General features: G+C 38.8%; 2 protein-coding genes across 2 annotated transcripts; both read left to right on the top strand.

Moving 5' to 3' along the window:
- The first annotated feature begins 1,826 nt into the window (after nucleotides 1-1,826).
- On the top strand, nucleotides 1,827-7,883 carry LOC105441835. Its single transcript, XM_030974620.1, has 4 exons — nucleotides 1,827-2,914; nucleotides 4,037-4,113; nucleotides 4,377-4,512; nucleotides 4,869-7,883. Exon 4 carries the CDS (start codon nucleotides 5,596-5,598, stop codon nucleotides 7,345-7,347), a length of 1,752 nt encoding a protein of 583 aa, XP_030830480.1. The 5' UTR covers nucleotides 1,827-2,914; nucleotides 4,037-4,113; nucleotides 4,377-4,512; nucleotides 4,869-5,595; the 3' UTR covers nucleotides 7,348-7,883.
- Nucleotides 7,884-8,166: 283 nt separating this feature from the next.
- Nucleotides 8,167-15,240, top strand: LOC583265 (uncharacterized protein KIAA0754-like). Its single transcript, XM_030974621.1, has 7 exons — nucleotides 8,167-8,507; nucleotides 9,468-9,602; nucleotides 10,002-10,139; nucleotides 12,957-13,366; nucleotides 13,862-13,988; nucleotides 14,746-14,819; nucleotides 15,053-15,240. Exons 1-7 carry the CDS (start codon nucleotides 8,360-8,362, stop codon nucleotides 15,188-15,190), a joined length of 1,170 nt encoding a protein of 389 aa, XP_030830481.1. The 5' UTR covers nucleotides 8,167-8,359; the 3' UTR covers nucleotides 15,191-15,240.
- The last annotated feature ends 902 nt before the right edge of the window (nucleotides 15,241-16,142 follow it).

The following is a 16,142-nucleotide window of genomic DNA, read 5'->3' as shown; positions in this document are numbered from 1 at the left end:
GAACGTTTAAGTTTTGGACTCATATGAAACAATTGCTCAATATAGGTTAATAAAATTTCAGGCTTGTTGTTAATAAACAAGTTTTATTTTCTGGACTCATAAACTTTTGAACTCATATCTGGACTTAGTTATATAACATTATTCATCTCTTTAAAGGAGGGAAATATGTTGTGTTTGTAAGACTGTGCTAACAGTCAACGTCGAGGGCTCAATCCCCTTTATGTACACATGATCACAATATGATCGGACATCTTGGAATAGATTAAATCATCTCAACTTCTAAATTCAATGTATCTAGTTTTATGTCTCTGAGTTCCTAAATACTACAAAGAGCAGGAGGAAGAAGTCTCTGAGCCCACTCAACCTAAGAAGAAGATAAAACTTATGACCCCATCTGAAAAAAGAGAATACAATAGAAAGAAGAAGAGAGAAAGCAGTACTGAAAGGTCAAAGCAAAAGAAGACAGGAGATACAGGTAGAAAGAAGCAAAGGAGGAATCTGGAAGACACCGGGAAAGCTGACTAAGCTACTGAAAGAAACAAAGGATCGAGTCGTGCATCTTTACACAGACGAGCAATGAAGACCAGACAGAGCATTCCTATATCACCAAAGAGGTTTGCAAAAGTAGTTAATCAGATCATCAGAAGTGCAACACCAAAAAAGGCTGCAGAGCGTGAGAAGCATGGAGTAAATTGGAGTAAATTGTAACCCAGTACCGGCCGCACAGAAAAGATGTTATAGTAGCAGGTTTGTTAGCCCTAACAAGTCACTAACAAATCGGCCACTATAACAACACGGGTAAAATGACCGCACAGGAAGCGCTGTCAGAGCGCTGTTACAGCGCTGTTAGTAGATTTGAGCCATAGAGTTAGGTAAAATCTATGATTTGTGTGTAGTAATCTATTTATAGATTGATGAATCTTGTTGATGCAGCACTACATAGTGCATCGTTGTCTTCGTGAGTGACGTGTATTTTAACACAGTTCGTTAATTATCATCCGTTCATAATGGCGCAAAATAAACCGAAGAGAGTTCGAGCTCCAGACTACACTGACGAAGAAATCAATGTTATACGGAGTAGTTTTGTAAAGCACAGCTCTACATTGTAAGCTAAACATAGCACTGATACTACACAGAGGGTTAAAGACAAAATTTATGAAAGTACGGTATAAGACTAGAAGTGTTCCATTGCAGATGTCTTAAAAGCTTATTTAGAGCAACCAGGAATGATAGACAGCATTTTGCAATCTAATGCTGACATGTCAGATGACAGAATGTTAGCATCATTCAGAGATTGTGAGTACTTCAATGGCAGTTTCAAGGAAGATGGAGATACAAGTATGGTGTTACCTATTCTACTATACTGTGATGATTGTGAATGTGCAAACCCCTTGGATCTCGTAGAGGAGTACATATTAAGCTCTAGTCCTTTTTATATGTCAGTTCTAGCCATTCCAAGGAAACATCAGAGTGCGCTAAATAATATCATGCTAGTTGCTTTGGCAAAGTCAAAGCTAGTGGAAAAGCATGGTATTGATAGCATCATGTCAGTTATCACTGCTGATTTAGAGAAAGTGTATTCAGAGGGTATCTCCACAATTCGAGGACCGGATTAGACCCAAATTGTTTCAAGTTGTTGGGGACAACCTTGGACTACACGCAGTATTAGGGTTTGCGTGTGGCTTTACTGCAAATTTCTACTGCAGTGGATGCAAACAGCACAGGGAAGTAAGTCAAAAGGAGACTGTGGAAAACAGCAGCCTGTTAGTGAAGGGTTACCTGGAACACAAAGTGTTTTCTATGAACCTAGCACTTGCTTTTTTTGTAGCTTTGTTGTTTGGAGAAGAGCAGGTCACACCAGATGTTTTGTTAAGCTCCTTCATGCTGTATTTATGTGATGCAGACTTATCAGCTGTACAATCAGCACTTGATGGCAGCTTGACAGAAGATGAGAAGAAGGCTTTGGTAGATTTGCTTTGACTTGAACTACGAAGGAATGCTGGGGCTCGACGTAGAGCTATGGTTTCTCCCTTGTGCTCTGTAACCATCTAGGTGGGTTCTCTTTGTCATACCTCTTCCAGTGTTTGGTAAGTTTCTGGTTGAAATCTAGGAGCTCCTGTAAAGTGTATCCTGATCCGACCTTACAAAAAGGTGCCCATGATATTGGTGGATATCAGATCCACTTTCACAGTGTTAGAGTATGCCGTAGATGTACTGTTGAGATAAGTGATTTGAAGTAGCATTTTAGATCAGACTCACTGACAAACCGAAGTGAAGAAGCTTATGACCAGCAAGCAGAAGCAGTACAAAGCAACCCATGCAGGATCGGCTAGAATATATTTTTAATGAAATTTGTTATTGCCTGTATTCTTATTTTGCTACTAGGTAACAGCTGTGATCAATGACAATGTCACAGTCAAATTCATGCGCCGAAACAGCAGTGGTCTGTATGAATTTACAGAGGAACGTGAAGCCAATCAGCCCAAAAAAGATGTCATACGTACAGAAGATGACTCTACCCAACCATTACCCCAGCTGGAAGAGCTTACGCCAGTAGGCATTTCAGAGTGATTACGTAATAGCGTTGACCGCTCGCTCCGTGCACAAGCTTGCATAGCCAACACACAGGGCTGTCATATGTTCCTGTATTGTAGCTAAATTCCTAGTGCCTGGCACGCTCTTGCGTGCCTTGACAACATTAACAAAAAATGACATGATGATTTCAATGTCTCGACGTTTGGTCTTCTGATTGGTCAATTGCTATGAAATTACGTCATCATCTTAAGATAGGACCCTCGATTATTGTGTCTGAGTTTCCAACATGCAGCAGTTTTTTATTCGTGATTTTCATCAAAACAACAACTTCAAAGGGCAAGAAAGTACACATCTCATCATCGAATCAGCTGGAAAGAAGGTATGTACATATTTTGATATATTATTCACCGTTCTAGATCAATAACTTTTTGTTTGAAGTTAATTTAAAGCGAACGCAAAGCAATTTTAGATGACAATTCATAACGCAAAATGTTCGAATCGCGGAGCGTGTTGTGGCAATGTTATCATCGTACACCCGTTATAAACCCCTGATAATGGGATGATCCATTTTCGTAACGGGGTAATTTGTGAATGTTACCAATATTTTGTTTAAAATAAATACTTTTCTGCATTCAAACCCTGGCTTATATTATCAAAGCCGGTATTAGATTTATCGAAAATAGTTTGGAATGTATTTTAATTAGGAGTAAAAAGTGGATTTTTCATTATTTCATCTGTTGTAAAACCTGTTCTGATAATCGCCGTGTCCACTTCTGCGTTCATTGTCATAGCGATACATGTCCCCCGCCGCATAACTGTCCGCTCTTATGTCTCAAACTCGTCATTGATAGTCGATGTTTTCATCGCAAATTGTGCTTATTCCCCGATTATTTGATATTTCATGCTATAATTAAAGTATAAGCTATGGAAATATTGACCTATAATTTGTTTGGAACGCATTTTGAACTCGTGAAGACCGATTTTCCAGCATGAACAAAGATGTAAAATTTCAGTCCCACGCGTTCAATAATATGTTGTAAATTAACCCACGATGCCTAATTGTCCCCACACATTATGCGTCATTGATTATCGATGTTTTCATGGTAAATTATACTTATTCCCAATGATTTGATATCTCATGCTAAACTTTAAAGTGTAAACTACGGAAATATTGACCAACAATTTGTTTGGAATGCATTTTGAACTCGAAAACACTGATTTTCCAGCAGAAACCAAGACATGAAAAATTCAGTCCCACATTAAATTTCAACATTTTAATTTTAAGCTGATGATATATCAAGTGAAAAGCCTTCTTTCTTCAGAAGATATTTATTTGCTTTCGATATCTTTTAACTGGCTTCATTTTGGTAAAATTGTATGGCTTCGCCAGTGAGCAGGGCAGTTTATAATATTAATAATGTAAAACAATTTTATTTTGATATCATTGCATGTTAATTTGAATTAACATTGTGAATTTTATGTGAATATTTCTTTTACTCAGAATTCTGACTTCGTGGTTGAAAACTAGCTGAACTACTCACTTGAACTAGCTTGACATTTAGGCAGATGGAAGCACAGGTAAATAACATTCTAATTTTTGTTCTTCAATGAAATGAATGGGTTAAATTATTTTTCAAGAATTTTTAGTAAGCTTGCTATGCCTTGTAACAAAATGTAAAACTTTATTTTTTGTTTAAAAATACTGATAATTTATTTACTAAATTCATTACAAGAAGGCTTTATTTTGTAGTTTGTTTTTTTGTCAAAAATACTGAGAATTTATGTATTTATTATTCCATACTAGAAGACACAATTATGTCAATTTTATTTCCAATTTACAGGTTTCCTCATCTGACGAGTCCGACTTGCCAATGGCACTCCCACCACTCCAACTCCAACTCCAAGGCGAAAGCAACCAGCATGCAGAGGCCTCGTGCAGTACAGTGGAACCAATCCTCATTTCTTCAAGTAGTACAGGTATTTAATATTCATGAACACTTGCTATAAAAGTTATAAAAGTGACAACTAAAATTGAACTTAGAATGTACCTTCTCACAATGAACTTGATTATTTAGATGTAGGCCTAAACCTACGAAGCACAGAGGCTTACAAAATGCTTACCGTATTTATTTACCAGTACCAATAATCTTATTTCAACACTCACATTCATTGTTTGCTAACACAGACTATGATTAATTCAATAAAATATTTGAATATTCAAAGTATTTATAGTATACTAGCAATGTACCTTTTTATAATAAGTATAGACAGTGGAACATAGAATAAATAATTAAATCAGTTTCTTTCTTATTTCAATTTCCAATTTTCTCCAGGTATTGGGCCTTACTGCAAAGCAGCTGGGATAACTACAAGTCAGCTGCAACAGAATTTGGAGGGAGTTCAAGTTCTTGGAGTACTAAAGAATGGACTTGTTCTAGAGCTGTACGATTACTTCATAGTACGTTTCAAATACCAGTTGAAGTCTCTTGTAATTATGTTACATAATATAGCAGGTTGCCCAGAAGCTGACAGTCGAGTTGTGAGCAGTTACCTCCGGTCGTTAGCTGATCAAAGAAAACGAGTGAGAAAGATCAAGAACAGAGAAATGCATCTGCAGGAGCTGTTCGAGGCAGAATTTAAGATGATTCAGAAAAGACAACTAAAGGAGCCTGACACACCTCGAAAAAAGAAATTGAGAAACAGCTTGACCATTGCCAACAAGGAGTTGAAACAAGTAAATAAAGCGAAGAAGAATCTGCTTGCTGAAAAAGAAATGAGGAAAGCAGAAGTTCAGGACCTAACAAGAGAAGTTGAGACATTGACGAAAGACAATGAAGAACTACAATGCACGAAAATGTCGCTTGAAAGAAAACATGCAGATACCTTGCTTGAAATGGAGCAGATGAACACAAATTTCAAACCCCTTGAAGACGATGTGGATCATTATGCAAGAGGATATGATGCAGCAGCTGACAAGCTGAAACAACTCGAATGTAAATATGATACTCTGCAGTCACCAAAAAACTGTCGAAATTGGATACTAGAAACATAAACCGAAAAATGAAGAGAAAAGATGAAAAAATCAAGATGCTAGAGGGCAACCGTTCGAAGTTGGCTGAGCTGGAAAAGGTAACGATTGAAGTGAAAGAAGATTTGCGAGAAACCAAGGACAAACTGATTGAGACAGAAAAGGAATGTGTTCTGCTGCAAGATGAAATCAAAGCGAAACGAGATAAGGCAAAACAAAAAGGAAAGCAGGCTTGGTACTATAAGAAACGCTCTTCAAGTCCTGGTAGAAGTAAGGTGCCAATGAACACCAGCCCCGCCAGTGAAACTCATATTTCACGTATTACAGTCCTTCAACGCAAGGTGCAGGATCTGGAAGGACTGCTCGAGTTACTTCAGGATGATGATATCCAAACCTTTGAGGGAGGGAGGTACACAGACGAAATTTGTGAAACAATAATGGAGCTCCTGTCTCTAAATGTATCAATGTCGAAGGTCTCCACAGTCATTAGACTTGTCCTAAGAAAACTGGCAAAGAAGGATGTTGCACGGATGCCATCTATTGGTACCATTTCCCAATTTGCTCTTGAGGCAAGGCATCTCGCTGACATAGAGATTGCCCAGTCAATGCTTAACAACACTACCGGAACATTAGGGAACTGCATCCATGGAGACGGCACCACCAAGTATCATAAAAAATACCAAAACTGGCAAGTTACCCTACCAGACGGCACGCAGAAGAGCTTTGGCTTGATGGAGATGGCGCAAGGAAATACCGATGCAGTTATGCACTCATTTGAACACAAGATCCAGGAGTTAGTCAATGCACTCGGCGCTGTGGATAAAGGGGATCCCGACAGGTTATACAAGGAGCTAATTACTAGCATCAGTGCCACCATGACGGATCAAGGTCCTACGATGCCTCAGTTCAGTGATCGTGTTGAATCACTTCGCCGTACCCTCCTCCCCGAAGTCGTTGAGCACTGGGAAACACTTCCAGAAGAAGTTCAAAAATCTGCTTCTGACTTTGGACCCTTCTATTGTAGGATGCATCCTTTGATTAACTTTGCCGAGGAAATCAACAGAACATTGAAGGCATTCGAAGACATATGTACAGACGGGAAAGGAACTCGAGCCTTGTTCTCAGGAGAATCTGGTGCAACTCGACTTGTAAGAACTGCTAGCAAGGCATTCCACCATAGGGGCTCAGATAAGTGTGGCATAGAAGATTCTTTCACAGCCTATCTGGAGCATGAGTATGACGTGAAGAATTACCTAGTCCATTACGTGGGCAACCGAGCAAACATCATTTTCGAAGGTGCTAGTGCCCTCTACTTTCACATCGACCACATTGTGAACTTCGTTGGTCTCCTGCCAGATCCAAATCTCCTACTCAAAGCTGTGAGAGCAGACGCTATGGAAAAGGTTTTCCGTGCCGAATTAAAAGCCCTGGGCATCTTCTGTAAACTGGTGACAGATCCCCTGTGGCACATCGTCAAAACTGCCGACAACATTCTCGACTTAAATGATACATTACACCACGCTCAGACCATGCTGCAAAGATTAAAAAATGATGCAAGTTCAATGCTGCAAGGAGAGGCCGTCTTCCCATCAGTTCCTCTGAAGAAGGATGTACTCTTTGACAGACTGTTTGATGAGGAGAGCGACAGTGAGATAGACGTGATGTGCATCCAAGCTCTGGAGCTGATTTGCTGTGCAGTTCTCCTCATCTTAGAAAGCCAGTGCAGGGATCAGCTCCCAGGAGGCCGATACTGGAAGCCATCTAAACAGACCATGGACAAATGATGCACCATGCGTTACCCTGGGGTACCGTAGTACCCCGGGGTACCGCGTTGTGTAGAGCCATCTCGCGTCCACTCGAGTACAATGTATGGAGTGCGTGTACATAGTTCCGTGGTAACTCGATCACAAGCGCACTACGGTGGCTATCGCACACTATAGTGCTAGCTAGCTCCGGCGTCCGGTCCCGACCCGTGGCTATTTTAGAACTTGATGTTATTGCACGTACGTACCGTACCTGTATACTCTTTCGAGAAAAAAAACAACAAACAAACATCGCATCATCGACATAGTTAACGCGCGCGTTACTGTCAAACTTTCAAACTTTGAAAATGCCATGGGTGGAAGGTGATGGTGGATATGGGGATTTACTGAAAGGGAAAGGACGTAAAAGACGGAAGATTACAAGGGCCGAGAAAGTTGAAAGAGCTCGATCTCGTGCTGTAGAGAAGTTGGGGGAGGAGAAGGCCGCTGATGTGGTAGCGGTGTTTAGGAGGGCGAGTGACGGGGGAGACAAGGAGCAGGCTGATGGTGTTATTTTGACCCTGCTGGCCTAAGCCCTCTCGCAAATCGAAGTCGTAGCCCTACTTCATGTTGGGGGCTATAGAGTTGCTAGACTTGCAAGGTATGAATCTGAGGAGGAGGAGCTACGAAAACAACGAAGAGTAGCCTGGCATGCTGCCACCGAGGAGGATAAGCAGGCTATTAAAGATCAGATTGATAGGTGGGATATTGAACCAGGTTACCCTTGCCAACATCGCAGGCCGCTGGAATACCTAGGGTGTGCTGGAAAGGAGTGGCAACAATACTACAACGAATACAAAGAGGAGAGGTTGGCAGGTGGTAAAAGGGTCCTGAGTTTGGTAAGGTGGAGGGAGTATGTTCGTGCATTCCGACCTCGGCTGAGGCTAAAAAGAGCAACAACTGATAACTGTAACAGTTGTTACAAAATCGAAATTGAGCTCAAAGATCCTACGATTTCACAGGAGCGGAAAGCTGAACTAAAGCTTCAAAAGAAATGCACCTGGAGAAGGCAATTGTCCAGAGGAGAGCCATGAATAAAGCGATAGCAGACTACCAGATTGCTTGGGCACCTGAAGAATGCATTGTTAAGGAGGCCCTGTCCCTCGTGGCAGATGATTCAGTCGAGAGTGAGGATCTGGCAGGTAAGTTGTTATTTATTAGGCCTAAAGTTTGCTCTACATGCAGATCTAACGTTAGAGTCTACCAACTTTATTCAGAAAACAACTAAAATGTCTTTATCACTTGCATGCAGACCCACTGTTACACAAAATGTAGTGACTACTGACTAGTGTAATGTACAATTTTTTAAAATTGCATAAAATTATTTTTATTATGATCGATAATGTATCATCACGGGCTGTATTACCGGCAGGCACCTATTACCAGTCAAGCGCTCTATCACGTACAGATTTTTTTTGTACGCTCGGTATAGTATGCCCAGCCAATTCACTGGAGACTTGAAAGTGCAAAATCGGGAAAATGTGAGTATTTTAATTAAAAGTACTTTTTTACATAAAATTTACTGTATTCTCACATTTTTGTTATAAAATATTGAGATTGAGTAGTTTTTACCCCGGAAATTGAGCTAAAATCATATTTTTTCGCAATTTAGCCTAAAATTATTGCAGTGGGTAATTTAACGAAGATGAGCGCGTAGCTTGATGGCGTTCGACGTGTCAAAAATCAATTTAAGAATACATGCAAAGTCCTACACAGGGCGCTGGCCGGTAACAGGTGCCGATTTTGCTCATATTTTTACCAAGCTTTTTTTGAGAGGGGTCATTTCGAATGAGATTTTTGACAAACCAGTGATTGCTGCATCAATCATTTTGCAAGAATATCAAAATAATATAGCACTTCTACTGTAGATTGGTGTGATGATTTGTATTTTACACATTAAAAAGTTCATTTTTGAAGACCTCAGAAGAAAAAAAATGACCGGTAATACAGCCCCCCCCCCCCCCCCCCCCCATCATACATCTACTGAAGTCTGTTTGAGTTTCAGTCGGTAGCAAAACTTGATGGATCTTACAATCGCAGTCCCTTCAATTATTAATTAGTCTATGTTAATTTTTCATTGTTTTTATCTTTATCGTGCTTAGCTACAGACACTAACCAGCCTGGATCTCCAGCTACTGCTACTCCGGACCATCCAAGTTCTCCTGCCATTGACCATCCCAGCTCTTCCCCTCCTAATACAAGTGACCAGCCCAGCTCTCAGTCTGCTACCATTACCAGTGAGTTTACAATCATTATGCTTAAAGATATTTTGTAATCCAAGTGCCTGTACCTTAATCATTAATAAAATCACATGTATTTCCTTTTCAGGGTAATTTTTACTTGATTTTTCAATTGCTTAGAAGTTATAGACATCCTCTCATTAAACATCAATTGCAGGTTCAGATGAAGAAGAGATGAAGTCTCAGTCCTACTCAGAGGGAGTCTTTGTAAGCAAATTATAGTAATTTTCTTTCTACTTCTCTACTGTCCCAACTCCTCCCCCTCCCCCCCCCCCCAAGTAATGAAATAAAATTAAAAATAATAAATAAATGAATTGAGAAAAATAAGAAAAAATGGATTTTCAAAAAATCTATGAAAACATAAAATTTACCCTTTTTTGTCATTGAAAAAAAAAGTCACGGACAAGGATCAGCCTGGGTCTTCTACTAGCACCAACGACCAGGGTTATGACCTGCCCAGCTCTTCCTCTGCTGTAGTTGACAAACCCAGCTCTTCTTCTACTCCAAGTGACCAGCCAAGCTCTTTCACTACCAGTGAGTTGTATTATTTGCTGTTACAATTTTCATTAATAATTACCAATTTATTTTACATGTGTTGATGGAATTGTTAGCAGTAATTATTGTTATCAATACCACTTCTTGTTTCTTTCCTCAGAGAAGATTTATTATTTTAATTCTTATAGAAAGATTAAATTAAATGTGAAATGAAAGATTACGTCCTTTGAGAAAAGTCCAACAACTGTGTAGTACTGTATGAACACAATCTTAACAAGTTTGTCCTTTGAAGTTTATTTTATTTGTATTGTTGCCCTAGCTCCTAATAAACCCTGTGATTCAATTTATTTTTTGCTCAATATTGAACAATGTTTGAACAATTCTTTTTTTTAAAGTTCCCTTAAAAAGCTGCATTTAAAACAGGTGCATGGTAAATGGAAATGACCTGTATGAAACGGATCAAATTCTTTGTAATTTCTTTTGTTGTAAACTTAATTGCTCCAGGCTCCCCTTCAAATTAATGTGAATTTGAAATCATCTGTAATTTTGAAAGAATCAAACAAAATATTACAACTTAAGTAGAAAGATTAACTTGCTGAACATGTCAGTCTTGATTATCTTCTGATGTTTAATTTATCTTATTTATTAAAGCTGAAGCTGCTACCTTAAACCAACCAAGAACTAGATGGAATTTTGACTGCGCGCAGTCGAAAATGATGCCTCCGCCATAGAGCAATTTAAACTAGAGAGTTACTTGACCTATTGTGACCTAAGGTCAAGCAGAAAATTGAGAAATTTGTCATTTTGTGTACAAAATGAATGGCAAAGTGAAGTTTCTAGTTTGGTCTATAAATCAGCATAATTTTACTCTTTAGAGTTTAGTTATCATTTATTCAAGCAAAATATTGATACGTAACAACCTCAAGTATCAGAAGTCCTAAAACAATACAATACATAAGATTAAGAATTAATAACAATAGAATACAAAAGAAGTTCATAAAACAATGAAATACATAAGAATTGAAATAGACATGGACAATTTTTTTATGTGATAATGCCCGATAGGCTTTTTAGAAACTTTTTGCCACAAAATCAACTCTGTAAAAGCTTTATTTATGTAATTGTTAATAAAAATCATTATTCATGAATTTGATTTGCATAAATTAGCATTATTGATAAAATAAGTAATTTTCAGCAAAATTATAGTGAGGTCTCTTCCTTTATGCAATTGCATAAATTAGCATAATTGATAAAATAAGCAATTTTCAGCAAAATAATAGTGAGGTTTCTTCCTTTGCGCAATTTCTCAAGACGCGTGCCAAATTTCGAGGCAATCGGCCCCTCCCCCCCCCCCCCCCAGTCAGGGAGGTGCTCAAAATAGCCCAGTTAAGTACGGGTTAAGTAACGGAACATATTTCAAGTGGTTCTTGACATATCATGACAAGTCCTATACATGTAGTCTGAATTTTTCAAGTTGACCTCTATGACCTTTGACATACATGTACTCCAAAATCTAATCTGATCGTTTTCCTATGGTGATATATATACTATCCTTAAGTTTGAAGTTTAAAATCTCAAATGGTTCTTGAGATATCGCGATAACGAGCTGAAGACTTGGAATTTCACAAGTTGACCTCTGTGACCCTTGACCTACGTGCTCCAAAATCTAAACAGATCGTCTTCCTATGGTGATACATACTATCATTAAGTTTGAAGTGAAAATTCTCCAGTGGTTCTTGAGATATCGCGATAACGATCTCAATGTATGGAATTTCATAAGTTGACCTCTGTGACCCTTGACCTTTGACCTACGTGCTCCAAAATCTAATCAGATTGTCTTCCTATGGTGATACACACTATCATTAAGTTTGAAGTTTAAATCTCCAGTGGTTCTTGAGATATTATGATAACAATCTCAATGTATGGAATTTCATAAGTTGACCTCTGTGACCCTTGACCTTTGACCTACGTGCTCCAAAATCTAATCAGATCGTCTTCCTATGGTGATACATACTATCCTTAAGTTTGAAGTTTTTACATCTCCAGTGGTTCTTGAGATATCATAACAATCTCAATGTATGGAATTTCATAAGTTGACCTCTATGACCCTTGACCTTTGACCTACGTGCTCCAAAATGTAATCAGATTGTTTTCCTATAGTGATACACACTATCACTAAGTTTGAAGTTTAAATCTCCAGTGGTTCTTGAGATATCATGATAACAATCTCAATGTATGGAATTTCATAAGTTGACCTCTGTGACCCTTGACCTTTGACATACGTGCTCCAAAATCTAATCAGATCGTCTTCCTATGGTGATACATACTATCCTTAATTTTGAAGTTTAAATCTCAAATGGTTCTTGAGATATTGCGCTAACAAACTCAATACAAGGAATTTCATAAGTTGACCTCTGTGCCCTGTGACCTTTGACCTACGTACTCCAAAATCTAATCAGATCGTCTTCCTATGGTGATAAATACTATTCCCGAGTCTTAAGTTTAAATCTTAAATGGTTCTTGAGATATTGTGATAACGGTCAAACGGGACGGACGTACGGACGTACGGACGGACAACCCGAAAACATGATGCCTCCGGCACCACCTTCGGTGGCGGAGGCATAAAAATAGATTTTTTGGCAAAGTGAAATGCACTCAAGTTGGGTAAAGTGTAATTGCACAGAGGGTGAAAGTTAGGTCTGCATGGCAGTCAATTAGCTCTAAAGTTGTGAATGATTTCCTTTCTTTTCTTTTTTGATTTTTTTTTTGTACAACCATTTCCTTGCCAGATATCTAATTGAATAACTGAGAAAAGATATATTGTTTTTAATAATGTGTTTTCTCTTTCTTTGATAGAAATCAAAAGAGAACTGGAGGAGCAACAGGATTTTGTCCTGCTACAAGGAGAAGGTAATCTGGAAGTACCTCTTGCCCCACCAGCTCTGCCTCGGCTTCCTACTGCCCCACGTGCCCCAGCCCTGCCCGCTGCAGCACTGCCCGCTCCTGCCCCGCCTGCTCCAGCCCTGCCTGCTCCTGCCCCGCCCGCTCCTGCCCCTCCAGCAACCAAACCGATCAAAAAAAAGTCTAAAGCAGACAAGGTTTTAGAAACGGAGGCAAGGGCAGAGGCACCTGCCCCGCCCGCTCCTGCCCCTCCAGCAACCAAACCGATCAAAAAAAAGTCTAAAGCAGACAAGGTTTTAGAAACGGAGGCAAGGGCAGAGGCACAGAAAGAACTCTGTAGGCAAATGATGGCTGAATCAGCATCTGTGAGTACACATGTTATCATGAAGTAAAATTAAATAGTTTTGGAGCTCAGTAAATACTTGGTGATACCCTATCATTTCCAGACGATTCATTTTTTAATTTAATTTTGCGAATTTACATTATTCATGTGCACCAACGCAGTCCAAATAATCCCTTTAAATATTACGTTTGAAATTTAATGCTGATCCATATCTAGAAATGAAATGCATATTGATAGGTCAGCGTCTGTCTAGAAATATGTCAATTTCACTTCTTTCATAGAAACAAAACCAGATTTTCATCTCAAAATATAACAGTAAACACTGGTAGCTACATGTACAAGACAAATCAGTGTCACACACACACAACGGCTCATCATATTTTCACACAGGGTACAAATTTAAAAATTTGTTGATATTAATATACTTTATTTGTTATCACTTTTGAATTGTTAAATTTTCAGAGTATTTAAAGTCTGCTGTGCCCAACATTATTTTTTTTTAATACTTTTTTTAAAGTCTGCACACAGAGAAGAAATTTCTAGACTAAAAAGGAGGGTTGCTGCCTTGGAGGAGGAGGTTGCCAGGAAGGACACCATGATTGCAGCACATGAACAGGCGAGGCAGGGAGCCGTCTTCAGTGTTGGTATGAAACTGAATTGTGTGTTGCTTAGTATTTAATTAAAGATTTCGTGACACTCCTTGGTATTAATATTCCATATTATTTGGCTTGGTTCGGTATCAAAGTCAATTTTTTTTTTAATATATATTCTTTTCAACAGCAGCATCCTCTAACCCATGACAAAGCCATATCTTCAAACATGTTGATATTGCAATTTCATAGTCTAAGCATTGTAGAGAAGTGGTTTAACTTCATACCATGACACACCAATATCTATCAAGTTCATGAAGATATGTGGTTGTAACTGTTAGGTTAATTTTGATTTATCATGTTTTTAAAATATTTTTATGAATGCCAACAGTCCATTTATATCAATGGAAAGCTGAATGAACATAAAATACAATTATAAAGGAATACAAATTATTTTCCCTTTCATTATTGCAGCAAATTAAATTACGGGTCAACAGGGGTCAAATTTGCCGCAGTTACTGTGATGACATAACATGGACCAGATTGGCTCGCCTATATAGCTGAGGCGATGAGCCATGCCTAATTGATGTCATCAAGTTGAAATCTAGTTTTAGGTTGACAACTTCCGATTTTTCAAAGCTTCGGATTTTGATGTTTTCAGAGAGCTGTTACTCCTATGACAGACACTAAAATAGCATATACCGGTAATTGATACCATTGTAATCTATGGCTTATAAGCTTTCCGTTGTTGAATTTGTCACTTCCGACAGGGACTTTAAGGTATAATTTCCTCTTTTTGTTTCAAATACAGATATCACCCCAAAGAAAAGGAGACTGATACAAGAGATCAGTGATTTGGTCTCTGGCCAATCTGTAAGCAACATGGTGAGTTTAAACAATTTATATAATTAATTATAAAGTGGTGATTAACTGAAAGGGCTGATAATTTGAAGAATACAGCTTGTAAGTCTGTGATATTTTGTATTTACATTTGAATCTTAAAAATGTTTGCACTGTAATCAGATCAAATACGATCAGTCTATTTTTCCTTTTGCAAGATGTGGCATAATTGTCAAAAAAATTGTATTATTTTCTTCTGCCAAACTTGCTCACCAAAGCACCTTGAAAACAAGGTCCTCAAGACCTCAAGACCAGAGACCCAGACCAGACCAGAGACCAAGACCAGAGCAGAGACGAAGAAACCAGAGACCAGAGACCAAGACCAGAGTATGGACTGGTCATGTTCTGTAAGTTGACCTCTTTTGTATATACATTTTTATGCCTCCGTTACGAAGTAGCCGGAGGCATATGTTTTCCGTCCGTACGTCTGTACGTACGTCCCGTTCTCGTGATCGTGTTATCTGAAGAACCGATTGATGGATTCCTGCCAAACTTTGGTCATGTATGTATCTTGCAGAGCCGATGAACTGATTAGATTTTGAGGTCACAGGTCAAAGGTCACAGGGCTCATTATGTATGCAAAAACAGCTCGTGATCGCGTTATCTGAAGAACCGATTGATGGATTCCTGCCAAACTTTGGTCATGTATGTATCTTGCAGAGCCAATGAACTGATTAGATTTTGAGGTCACAGGTCAAAGGTCACAGGGCTCATTATGTATGCAAAAACAGCTCGTGATCGCGTTATCTCAAGAACCGATTGATGGATTCCTGCCAAACTTAGGTCATGTATGTTACTTGCAGAGCCGACGAACTGATTAGATTTTGGGGTCACGAGGTCAAAGGTCACAGTGCACATTATGTATGCAAAAACAGCTCGTGATCACGTTATCTCAAGAACCGATTGATGAATTCCTGCCAAACTTAGGTCATCTATGTTACTTGCAGAGCTGATGAACTGATTGGATGTTGGGGTCATGAGGTCAAGCGGCTCATTATGTATGCAAAAATAGCTTGCATGATCGTATTATCATTAGAACAGATTTATGGACTCCTACCAAACTTAGATCATTTATGTATCTTGCAGAGCCAATGAACTGATTAGATTTTGGGGTCATAAGGTCAAAGGTCATGGGCTCATTATGTATTCAAAAATAGCTTGTGAACGCATTCTCATTAGAACTGACGGATGGATTACTATTTAACTCAGGACATCTTGCAGAGCCAATTAACTGAGTAGATTTTAGGGTCATGAGGTCAAAAATCATAGGGTCATACATGTATATGAGAAATTGCTTGTAATCACGAT

The sequence above is a fragment of the Strongylocentrotus purpuratus genome, unplaced genomic scaffold (genome assembly GCF_000002235.5).
Source record: "Strongylocentrotus purpuratus isolate Spur 01 unplaced genomic scaffold, Spur_5.0 spur5_scaffold_7, whole genome shotgun sequence".
Taxonomy (NCBI): domain Eukaryota; kingdom Metazoa; phylum Echinodermata; class Echinoidea; order Camarodonta; family Strongylocentrotidae; genus Strongylocentrotus; species Strongylocentrotus purpuratus.
Note: the sequence above shows the minus strand (reverse complement) of the source record. Positions and strands in the feature narration are given on the sequence as shown.